Source organism: Pangasianodon hypophthalmus, chromosome 24 (genome assembly GCF_027358585.1).
Source record: "Pangasianodon hypophthalmus isolate fPanHyp1 chromosome 24, fPanHyp1.pri, whole genome shotgun sequence".
NCBI lineage: Eukaryota > Metazoa > Chordata > Actinopteri > Siluriformes > Pangasiidae > Pangasianodon > Pangasianodon hypophthalmus.
Window position 1 is genome coordinate 12,420,368 of NC_069733.1, and position 12,918 is coordinate 12,433,285.

A 12,918-nucleotide genomic window follows, 5' to 3' on the forward strand; every position below is an offset into this window, starting at 1 on the left:
TAGTGAAAATGTTTTACTGTTAAATCAAATTTATTTCAATAACTTGTTGCCTGCACAGGTTCTAAAAGATGCATGCTAAATCTACGTAGATAGAGATTGGGATTGTTGATCCTTGAACCTTTTGGTTTGGCTGAGGCCAAGGAATCTGTGGGAGGGGGAAAACATTTGTTGTATTCATGGTTCAGGAGATATGGAACAAAACTGATGATACAGCACTATAGCGCCAACATCAGGCTAGTAGGGGACGTAGGGGTGCAATTTTACACCTTCCCGCCAAATCTCCTTTTCTTCAAGGAGAGAAAGTAGAAGAATCCTAATAAAACCTATAGGGCTCCAGAACTTTGGGCTGTTTGGACTCATAACAAGAGTATTATCCATTATCCATAATTTTTGTTGCACGTAGGAAATCTGTCTTTGTGTGGTTGCAAGCCAGCTGCAAATATTGACCCTCAATTATATTGTGCATACTTCATAATATGGAAGGTTAGCTAGTATAAACATTCATTACAACACATTTATAATCTGGTGGGTTTGGGGGTGTGGTACTCTTAGTGCTTAAATATGTTTGGCATGTATCCATAAACTAAGTGTGTGTGTGTGTATGTGTGAGTGTGTGTGTGTGTGTGTTTGCACAATTTACTGCAGTCAATCATGGTTTCTATTGAAAGGAGAAAGTACTTTTCATTCTTTGTTATGAGCATTACCCTTGTCAGTTAACCCTTTAACCTCCACCATATTATTTAGGTATCCATCATAACATTATTCAGTAACTGTTGTGATTTTTTTATGTAAGTATATTGAACCTAATAGAAAAAGAATGTAGTTATGAGAGTGAGGAATTTAAGACTGGACCAGCCAACAGGTCCTGGGAGTTTAAGTGGTTAAAGTTATCTTATTTAAACACTATTGTTCAATACACAGTGGCATATCAGGAACTGGGCTGTACGTATGTACATATCTACACAATATGTACATTGTGTCACTGCAAAGTAGATAACGGATTAGTCACTGGGCGCTGCTCTGCAAACCTACTACCTGCTTTGCAACTTGCCATGTCACCCAGAGGGTATGTAAATAGCTTATTCATAAAATCTAAGAACCACAACGTGAGTTTTTTGTTGTTGTTTTTTTTTTTTTTTTTTCAGAAAAATATCCTGGTTTAATTATATTTTTGAGTGTGATGATGCAAAAACTGAACATATGTAAGAGCATGGAACTTTTAAACATAATATGTACTGATGCTTGACATGAGAGTGTAGAATGTATGTTTTCTTTTAGGTCCCATAGTAGCTTTTTGGTGAACTTGTTAAGATCACAATGATGTAAACATGCAAGGGTGGAAATTACTCTCCACCCAGTGCTTTGAAGACACGCAGCCTCCCCTTTTTCCTGTTTTTTTAACCAATGATTATAGCAAGAGCCCTGCATATTTAAAAGATAAGTTAAAGTTTTTTTCATTTTCATCAAAGTGGCTGAATAGTGGTGTGTATTGTATCTGTCACAGATTAAGGGAACAATACTCATAATTTTTGCTTGGATTCAGGAAAGCTCTTACAATCTAAATGCATTTTCCAGTGCAAGGCTATAAATGTGATTGCATTTAAATAATGCCCGTACATTAGTCTGTGATTACTATAATTATATAGTACTAAAACTGTGCCATAGCTTGTAATAATCTTGACTCATAGGCAAATTTACTATACCTGACCACTGGTCCACATGGTCACAAGACCAGCATTCCCTAAAATGAATCTGTGTGGGCAGATGAAAAGCATTCTTTGGCTACAGTAAACAACACAATTTTGAAACCTATGTCATCACGGTTGTGTAATTTAAAGAAGAGAACATCAAAGATGGGGCTGAATCACATAGCTTGACCTGGCATGGGTTTTTATGTTTATATCATGGGTGAGGTTAGGTATTGTAGGGTATTTTTTTGTAATGAATGTAAATGTAAAGATGGTAATGAAGAGGGGCGAGTAGCCAGAGGAAGAACTTTCAAAATGTGAACTCAGAACTTTCTTTTGTGGCAAGGAAAATTTTTTTTCAAACTCTTGTGGTTTCTGAGTAGCCATGGATTCAGATAAATTGTGGGGAAATGGTGGAATTAGATAAATCTCTTTGGAGTAATAGAAGCAAAAGCTGGCCAGCCTTGTACCAAAAATGTGGGAGAGAAAATAATTGCTTCTCAAAGGTTTTTGAATGGTGTTCTCACAGAGATACAGCAGAAACACAACACCCTCCACCACCACCTCCACCACCTCACCCCCTATTGTGAATGCAGTGTGCACCTGTGCAGCCTTCTTTTGACATCTCTCATGACATTTTGCAGTCACACTCCTTTTGATCAAAGTGGCCATGAATCGTCTCTAGCAGAGATATTAGATCTCACGAGATAGACTTTGGTGGTTTTTCCTGCACCTTGTCAGCATCTCCGAGAACAATGAGCCGACCACTGTTACGCAAGATGGATGAAATGGCTGCGGAATCCATGCTGTGCAAACATACAAGGGTGCTTAAGATCTGTTCACTTTCCTTCTCTCTTTCCCTCTCTCTCTCTTTCTTTCTTCTCTCTCTGATGTGCTGGACCACCTGGCAGTGCTGGCTCTCAATGTGAACCAATGAGCATGTTCAAACTCAGCTCAGTTCCAAATAAAAAGCAGGGCTAATTACGCAGCAGCCTGAGTAGTCCTGGCTAATTCCATTTGGGCGCTGAGCTAAAGCCTGTAGCGCCATTCCAAGCAAATGGACGAAGAATAGAACTCAAAGTCTGAGTCAGTAGGGCAGAAGAAAAGAGAAGACTGTCCCAAAATTCCAGTGTTCACAGGGGCAGGAATGTTATCACAGCACATTTGGGACTGTCCCTCCTAATTACAGGAGGCTTGGTGTGTTCAGGCCAGAGGCACTGTGTAATTATCATGATTGCAATGCATTAGGATATATTAGACTGCTTTTTTATCGGGACTTAGGCTTACAAAGTATATATTTGAAAATTCATGCCATTCTAATGACCTTGAGACATTAGCCATAATAATTCGGTATTATAGTAATTATCCAACATATCAGGTTTTATTTTGAATTAATACAACCATGTTTTGTTAGAGGTTTGGCTAAGATAATCATTTCACAGCTTTCACAGCTCACATATATGTTCTGACAGCTTAAGTGTAACAAGAAAATATCAAAGCAATAAGAAATGGTGCAGACTATGCACAAATTTCTACCATATCTCTTTGGTGTGGCTAAAATAAATTAAACTGCCTCTGTTTATTGCCGTTGGTAGAAAACCTGTTCTTAGTTGCACAGCTCATTCTTTTTCTCACTCTTTCTATCTCTCTCTCTGTCTGTGGTTGAGAATAATGAAAGGAATGTCAAAGGGAGTCACCCGATGTGCCGTCCAGCTGCAGCATACCCCAAGTTAGCGAGGCACCCATTCTTTGAGACTTTTTTATTACTCCCAATGAATACCTATGTGCCACATTTATTTGCCCCTTACTCAATTTAAAACATCCCTCTTAAATAACAGGAAGGGAGTACACTGCAAAATAAAGTTGGATGTGGCAGACCTTTTATGTCTGACCAAGGAATTTGAGAAGGTTGATTTTCACATAAACCTTCCTCATTCATTCAGGCTGGTTGTTGTGGGTGGTTGTAACCATAGGATGTTATGCTTTAGTAGCAAGTGATTCACTTGTTGCCGGATATCGGTAATGCTGGATTTAACTGTGGTAAGAATTTCATTTACAACTCTTCATTTAAAAAAATGTTGCAATCACTCAACAGATGTTCCAGATTAAAAACAAAAAGGAAATCCTGAATCGTCATTCTTAACTGATGGCTTTATTTTATTAAAGAAAATAAAGTTGTAGTTTACTCAAACTCAGGTTGGATTTCTTGGCTGTAAATCAGTGAAAGTACTCAATGGTCCGAATCATCCTACGCAAAATCAAGGCAGGCAATAATGAATAAAGCTAAGTTTTAAGGCACACAATCGCCTTCACAAGCCTTCCCATCTTGATAAAATGCTCCTGACAAATCCCAGTGCTCAGGTGCCGCTCAAGTGCACCTGCAGAAGCAAGGATGTAGTTCGTGTAGGCTTTCAGCCTTCTGTTAATCTCCTAGAGGGGAATAAAAAGACTCTGGCCCTTGCATCTGATAAATGTGCTGTGAAATAAATTGTTTTTCAAGTGAGCAACTGCAACAACAAAGATAGCATTCTTTGAATTTATATTTGTAAGCCCAGGTCCGTTACAGGAGGATACAGTGAATGAAGCAGTTCTGCATCAAGTCTATATCAGTGATTAGTAATGCTAATATAATGAGCTATTTTTAATGGATGAACACTCATACACGTAGGGGAATATCTGGTTTAAATTACTGGTTAAAGTACCATTGATTCCCGGTGGCCTTCACCTTCACACACTCAAGTTGATGAGGAGTTGAAGTTTTTTCAAGCTTTGACATGGAGCAGTTCTGCATGTTTTATTCAGTCCTGGTTAACATCAGCTTTGCTTTGCTTTGCTTTGCATTACTCTCCTGTGCAGGCGGTGAACACTTCTAATAAAGACAATGTGATTTCCTTCTCTAACCCAGAATCCTTCATTCGTTTGCACAAAAGTCTAGGTTCACATCAGGAAGCCCAACTCAATTCTGGAAACTTGGGATGCTCCATCATAGCAGGGTGTGTAAAGTTAAACATTGTGGCCAGGAAAGCTTTTCGAGACTTTGTGAACTGAAACACAAGTGGTGAAGATACACAGTTGAGCATACCCTGCCTGGCGAATACAGAAGACATGAAGACACAGCTCCTCACTGTTGTCCTGTATGTGCTATGTGTGGCAATCCCATATTTCCTAAGTCCTGCTTGATTTGTCTTCCTAGTGTAGTGTAGAAACCCACAGTGACTCAGAAGCACAAAAAAGTTATGACTTGGAAAAAAGGTAGTTAGGATGAGCCTGCAATCCATGTATGTCATTCTTTGGAAAAGTCTCTAGCAGATTCACAAACATGGAAGTCCCTTTGTCTCCCAAGAGCTGAGGTACTCTGCACATGTCCGAGCTAAATTTTCTTTCCCATAAGTAATTTGCAAGCCAAAAGTATGTGGAAAAAGGAAAGCCATGTCTATGTTTGGTTGAATCAGTGTAGGAAATCTAGGCTTGACTGATTTGTGTTTTTGTCATTGGTGCCAAAGGTTTTGACCCTATAATTCTTGATATAATTCAGTAATATATGTTTTTCAAGGATTTCATATGTGTATTTCAAGAACTTTTTATTTTTCTCCTGGCAGAAGCTATTTCATTTTTCTGCAGGACTTTAACCCACCTGACACCATGTCAAACTGAACAAAAAGGAACAAGACTTATTTCTGACTTAGCATGTTTTCAATTACTGTTTCATTAGACTCTTAAAAGGTAGAGTATATAATTTTATATATCTAATATTGACTGCGTAAAAAAAGGCTTAATTTTGCATTTCTAGAAAAAGATGCCATTAGACAACCAAAAAATGGCTGCATATTTAGACCTGCGTCAGGATTGCCAGATTATTTGAATATGCTGTTTGGAAACACTGCAAGCTCTACATGTTTCAACCATCTTTCACTGGTAAACTGGTGTTGCTTGGCCTGTACTTGCACAATGGAACATGATAGGCTTGTGTAATTTATAATGCTCAATATTAACTCACATTTTCCAACAAGGTGTTCACCTTGCTCATGTTTCCTTAAAGAAAGCGTCAAAAGTATTGCAGTGATCATTTTCACACTTTAACCAGTCTGCACATGCATGTTTAATATTTGGACATTTTTAATTATTTTGAGTTTAAGGTGACTTTATGGTAAATAGATATTAATAGTAGGTAGAAAAAACCTACCTTAATCTATAACTGAAGCAAATCCATTTCATCTCTATACACCGGGCAAGATATTCAGGCTTACTTTGTTATTTAGGTTTGATGATAAATCCCGATACTGTTGTAAACATTTTGATATGTAAAAAAAAAAAGAAAAAAGAAAGAAGCAATATTAAAAAGAAAAATATTAAAAGGTGAATTGTTTGTTTACCTACTTTTGCTGATCACCCAAGGTTGTTAGCATCTAAGGGGTCTTACTTGTGAACTGACGGGTGTATGCATCAGGTAAATGGCAAAAGGACTTCTGCTCTGGCAATAGGTTCTCATCCTCCTCTTTTTTTCTTCCTCCTCCTCGTTACGGGCTGAGAAAACAGCAGATGGCTTATTAGTTTGTCCATCCCACAGGGTACCCACCTCATGGGGCCTCACAAAACCCACTACTTCTTGTTCAGTAGCTATGGCATTTGTATGAGTAGCTATTGGCATTTGTAGTCAGCAGTCACCAGCATGCATTTAAACTAGTTTTATTTACAGAGAACCCAGCACTGAGTGCACTTAGCATGGAATACAATGTTGCGACAATCTTTTATGGTGCAGCAGATCTGAAGTGACTTCATTTCTTTCCATTATTTCCATATGGCAGAATTTGGAGCTGCTCTTTCCTTTGCTCCCAATGCGCTGTGGTTTGAAGCTCTGTTAGCCACATACAGGTTTTAACAGGGCTGTCCTTATGCTCTCCTGATTGAGCTGGAAGGAAGAGACATTACCCAGAGCTGTCATGGAAGCAATCTAAGAAAAAAAATGAAGGTATGAAGAAGTTTGTGAAGGTTTCAGGTCTAAACCTTAAACCTTGAAAAATGAAACAAAAACCTGGAGAGCATTTCTGATTTTCATTGCCTTTTAATTTGATGTATGTGGGTTCTCAAAACCACTTATTTTGTGGTTTGAGCTCTGCTGGCGACTTGTGCAAAAAAACAGCTCAGAGCTGTATGCCAGGCTGATTGACCAACTAATCTACAAGCTACAGTTGTTCTGTTACATCTCACATTTGGTTATTGGACATTTGGCATTTGGACAAGGGATAAGAGGACACCTGGCCTTGTTTTGTTTGCTTTCCTGCACAAACTCCTAAGCCACAGAGATGCTGAACACATGGGTAAACAAATCTTCTAATCCCTTCTCTCCTCCCATTTTTATAAGAACTTTTTTGCTCTTTTCTTCTTTTCCTTGCATCTTTGAAACACATGCTGGGCTACTGGTGACCACATAGCATAACACAACCCCTAAAACTGCAGTTCCCCAAAAAATCCAGCCATAGTTCCACCACCTGTTTCACATTCGATTTCCATAGGTAACAGGTCTTGTTTTGTGTACTCTCTATGCATTTTCTTTCTTTCATTGTTTCCTAAGTGGTGTTTGATCACACAATGCTAAGAAGTACCTAAAGTAAAGTAAATACAGATTGAAACAGCTAACCACCCAGCCGTGCAAGCAGCTTCTTGGTACAGCTAAAGTCGTACTTTTTTTTTTTTTTTTTCCCTTTTTACCTTGTGCCAAGACATCTGTCTTGGGACACACCCTATGATTATAAGTGAAAGGAAGCAGCATCTTTTGATTATTTTCCGCCATACTGCACACACACGCAGAGGTCTGTCAAAGCCATTAAAATAAGATACAAAACATTTGCCAGATTTGATTAATTTGATGCAGATAAAGAGAACTGCAAGAGGACACTGGCAACAATTTACTGACAGATTGAAGACCTAAAGCTATAGCACAGGTTAAAAATGCAGGCACCTGCAAAGCTAAGCACGGTTTTTAACTAATTATCACATGGAGTTTTTACAGTCCTGCAAAAGTGTTAAAATGCATACAGAAGAAATTTATTGCATGTAAAGTACTACATCATGCTATAGCAACACTCCCATGGGCTGCATAAAACACAAAGGAAATATACTGTAAGCAGAATGAAAACAATATAGTCCTCACTGTGAGCTAGCAATATATTTAATAGAAGGTCTTTGGTATTAAGTTATGCATGAGAGTCCATTGCTAGTCCTGCATTGCCTGCCATCACTGTCAGCTTTAATTCATTTGTTTCACAGTGCTTTGTATTGCAGTGTTTTAACAAGAAAAAGGTGTGAATTCACTCATGTTTTAGTATTTTTTTAAGTTTTTAACCAATAAGTTTGGCAAATATTCACTTGAATGGAATTTTTAAAAAGAATGAGAACATCTAAAGAATTTCAAATTCAGTGAGCTTCAATGGTGGGTATGTTGTGCATTAAGAAGGCAAAGACAAGAGCTTTAGTGGAACTCATAGTGATGCAGAGTGGAAACGTCATGGACGTTTTTATTTTTTCTCATATCTCATTTCTCTTATAATAATTAGGTACCTGACTGAACATGGTATCATTTGTCATGATGTCAAATTTTAATAGTGGACACCTGTTAATTTTGTACAGTGCATCATTATAATGCAGAATCCATAGACCCCAACAGTTGAATTTAACCTGTAACTGTTATCATTTGTTTTTTTCTTACTTTCCAACAACTACTAATGTGTCATAAGGTGTTGTCAATTGATCAACATGCCAACCTACAATAAGTTATCAGTTTTTGGTGTTTGCATCCCAAGCAAGTGGAATTCTGTTCGATCCCAGCAGAAACGACACACCTCAGCACATCTGGTTTCCACTGCATCTATTACACAAGTCCTACTGTGTGAAGTCACTTCCAAGTCAAATAAGACCCCCCCACCCCCCTTTCCAAAAGGAACACCTAAAGAGGGACAAGGAGTAAGCCTGCCAAAAAAGGACTAGGACCTCAAACATTCCTGTCGTCCAGGCCATGTTTTCATTACCCCAACAAATTTACACAGTTGTTAGTGATGGCCTGGGATTCCTCCTAAAGCACAGCCCACCAATAATAAACAGAGAGCAGCTGACACCCTCAGACACCTGCACAAGCCTTCCTGACACTGCATGATTGTTCTTGTTGCGAGGTGGTGGGGTAGAAGGGGGTATACCAGGAAGCCTGAACGTTGCTGTGAAAGAACACTTCTGCATTGCTGTCTGGTACCACCCTGATGCTCACCTAAGAGATAAAATAAGTCCATGGAAATTCCCTCCACAGAGAAAGGCGCTTGTGCAACCACGCGATAAAAGCCATTCGGTCATTTTTCCGTTACTCCGCTCAGAGTTTCTGAGGGGTGGATGTTTGAGGGTTTTCCTTTGCCAAAAACAAAGGCTGTGAACCTCCTTATTCAGTAGAGTCCATAGCCTTTGGATATTTGTAAAGTACAGTTGTCCATTTGTAATCATACTTTATAGCCATCTTTGTGTTTTACAAAAAAACACACTCCTTATCTATAAAACCCTCTCCTACCAACTGCATGATAATTTCGCTGGTGTTAAGAAAGTCAATCTGTCTCTGCTTTGTTAAAACATATCAGCCCAATAATCATTAAATATTTGATATTGATACTAACTCTACCACAAAGCAATGATACCGTGTGTTATTAGGGAGCAGTTATGGTCAAGCTCTTGTTGTGCCCTGCCCAGTGTGATACAGTGTGATTCATCTGTATAATTTGTCCATAAAATGATCAAGCTTTCAGAGAATCGATGGTTTCTGGGATTAATTTCTTAAATACAAATATAGTAGGTACAACATGAACCGAGTCAGTTTGAACTGAGCTTGATTCATTTGGTCTTGTATGACAGCTGTTTTCAAACCTGGGTGTGGTCGCGGGTTCCAATCTCCGGTACTTCCTGTCTCACAGTCCACTCCCAGGACTCGACAAAAGGTAATGTAATTGTAATTGTAATGTAGACTTATCATGTTACTTATTATTTCAAGTTTTACAAATGTGCTGAAAGGCATGTGGTCGTCAGCAGATAAAACTAAGAGCCTTCTACATAAATCTAGTACACAAAGCATTAAAAACGCAAGTGACTACAATCCCTACAACAGGAGATTATTATTTCTATATAGACTATATAGCTATAAACTAGCAGCTTCAGTTGGAAGTTCAGTTCATCCAAACTACTGATAAAGTGTGACGAAAAGAAACACTAAATAAATTGTACATTTGTTAAAAAATAATAAGAATTACACATGGGTGTGCTTGTTAATTTTTTTATTTTGCAAAGATTTTGCATACAGCAGAAGTGGCATATTAGCTATCTAACTGGTTTGTGGTTCTGAAAGAATTTGTTTAAGTGAAAACAAACCTGTAATGATAACTCCTGTTCCCCAAACAAGCCCAGAACTGATGCAGGGCATGGACCTAAGTATTCAGGCCAAACACATAAACAGCCTTAGAGTTATTTACTTCTTAAGGGAAGATCTTGGTTTTACTGTAGCTAATACTAGTACAAAAATTTCTTCAAGTCCTTCTGAAGGGAGAACACCTGTTCTCCGAAACTACATGATGGAATCAGGCAGTTCCTTTGAGCCATGCTTTTGTTTTATTACTTTGACTCATGAGTTATGAGGGTGAAGGTAGCTGTGGGCCGAAGGGTTTTGATTCCCTTTTCTGAAATCGAAAGACGATCCACTCGCCTTGTTCTTCCCACTGTATTTCTTATCCCCCGTCTGATGATTTCTTTTCAAGGGAGTGCAGAAGCCACAGATAAGGTAGATCGCCCGGCCTCTGGGCAGCTGTGAACCTGATAGCATCTGTTTAAAGTATATAAAGAGGCGCTCGTTTCTTTTTTTAAGTCTGCGGTACCAGTTATCTCACTTTTATCCCACACATGTAAGGGAATCCACAGATGGCCAGAGTTCAGACAGAAATACAAATGTGATATCAGTGACTGGAGTGTTGTTGGGTGGAGGGGAAGCTTCACAGCAGAAGTGTAACCCTCTCATACTGAGGTAAACAGACAAGCCAAAACAAAGCTCCTATTCACAGCATATGTTATTGGAAGTCATTCTTTCATCATTTCATCATCTAGACAAAATAACCACTGAATGTTTTTAAACTGCTGAATGCATTTTGTCTTGAAGATACCCACTATTTTAGAAGGATCATCTTTGATATCAGATTTGCTCAAAACGTTTGCTGTTTCATCCTTTGCTGTCATCTGCTTCATAATTTTTATTCTAACACGGAACCAAGTCCTGCTTTATTCTTTCTTTAAATAATTTATTAAGTAACATTATTTGCAAGAGTTTTAAGAATATACTTCCTGATTGATGTCACACCATCATTTAATTTTTTTGTTGAGTGTAGTGTCACTCACGCTATTGTTTTTTGTGTGATTTATGAGATGATTTGTGTTGTGCATATTCCCTGACTGTATATTTGTGACAGATATTTTTCATCTCCACTGCTTTGCTAGTTTCTCTTTTTTTTGTCATATTCTGCTCAATATTATTTATATAGCCTGTGCTTTTTTTTCTTGCAGTCCATAATTTTCATAAGGGACCACAGTGCTTGTGGACAGGAAATATCTGGGTATATAGACTACGCCCACAGACTCAAATGTGAAGACTTTGAACCATATTTCAGTGGAAAAAAAAGGCTTTTGCCACGACCAACTGACTTAAGGTAAGTCTACTTGTATTGTTACTTGCTCAAATTAGCCTTCAGTAGCTACTGTTTATTAGTAATGGTTATGGTAAAACCATCAAATGTATAACCTAAGAAACATCGGCACTTCAACACATAAAAATAAAGCAGATTCTACACAGAAATTGTAGGAAGTATCAATTTCTCTGGAATTTTTCCTGATAGGATGTACCTTTAAGATGAGAATATGATTGACTAAGCTATCAATGATATATTATTCCAATTGGATTTATTAGAGTTGAGTTTCTCAAAGAACAAAAAAAGACAGAAATCTGTCAGGTAGTTGTTCATTTTGCATTAATTGTGCCACATGGTACTGCAGTTCCATCAACAGCTGCAACCGACATGGAAACAAAGCAATAACAACATTTGGATTGAGGTTTTCTCAATACTGTGCAAATGAGGTATAACGTGGTAAAGCGACAATACCAAACAACTGGTTCTAGTGAATTCCTTGGAACAAGCCAATGACATGGGCATTCTATTACTTCTGAAACCTCTAGTTTCACAATTTTCGTTCCTCCCTGTGTTTACCCCTCTTTCAACTAATTTTGGTGCACAAAAATGAAAAAAAAAATTATGTTTCGTATTGTAGTCAACATCAATATCACACGTTTTCATGTTACCGAGAAACCCGAGAGCCTCTGTCCTGAAGAAGTCCTCTGTCCCGACGACTTTGAAATGTCACAAAACTGAATTTTATAAATTGCTGGAACTGGAGACTCCTTCCATAAATGTTAAATAAATATCTCCTTACAGAAAGCTTCACCATATCAATGATTATATGTTTTGCTCAGTTAAATAATAGCTTTTTAATCTGTTTATTTTTCTTAGTTTTTTATATGCAAAATTATTCAATAACTTCTGACTGATGAGATTCAAGAATAAAAAGTAACATATTGATGTGTATGACTTTTTACAGTAGAATGTATACATTTGGCTATCAGCACCTTAATAAACCTAGGCAGTGCAAGCCCACAAGCTGCAACAGTTGTGGATGCCAGGTACACTCACAAGAGACAAACTGAATGCAAAGATGTTTATTCTTGTGTTCAACTTAGCTAGCAATTTTCTAGTAGCCAATGATAAAGGAAAGATATGAAAAAAAAGCTTAATTTTAGTAGCTTCAGTTGTAATTTGTGAATACACTTGACACTAGACAGTTTATAAATTACATTATTATAAGTTGATAGACATTATCACAAACGTGCAAAACACGGATTTAAACTGTGCAAGGTTTGCAAAATGGATGACGTTGCTCAGTTACACAATACGCATTAAACAAAAATCATAAATAATAAAAACAGGTTCACAAATCAAAAACAGACATATTTTGTTTATACAACACCAACTCACAGGGAATACATTTTCTGCATTTCATATTTGCTATGGTTCAGTCCAAAAAACACAATCCAAACACCAATCTATTCCAGGATATGTTGCCGATATCACAATTTTAGAATATGTTTGACTAGCACAGTAGTTTTAGG

General features: G+C 37.8%; 1 protein-coding gene across 1 annotated transcript in view; it reads left to right on the forward strand.

Annotated features, from left to right (window-relative positions):
- cfap299 (cilia and flagella associated protein 299) overlaps window positions 1-12,918 on the forward strand; it is a 57,553-nt gene that overhangs the window by 37,807 nt on the left and 6,828 nt on the right. Inside the window, exon 4 of the mRNA XM_026931352.3 lies at window positions 11,265-11,407. Coding sequence (XP_026787153.1) covers window positions 11,265-11,407 — 143 coding nt within the window. The remainder of the gene's footprint in view (window positions 1-11,264; window positions 11,408-12,918) is intronic.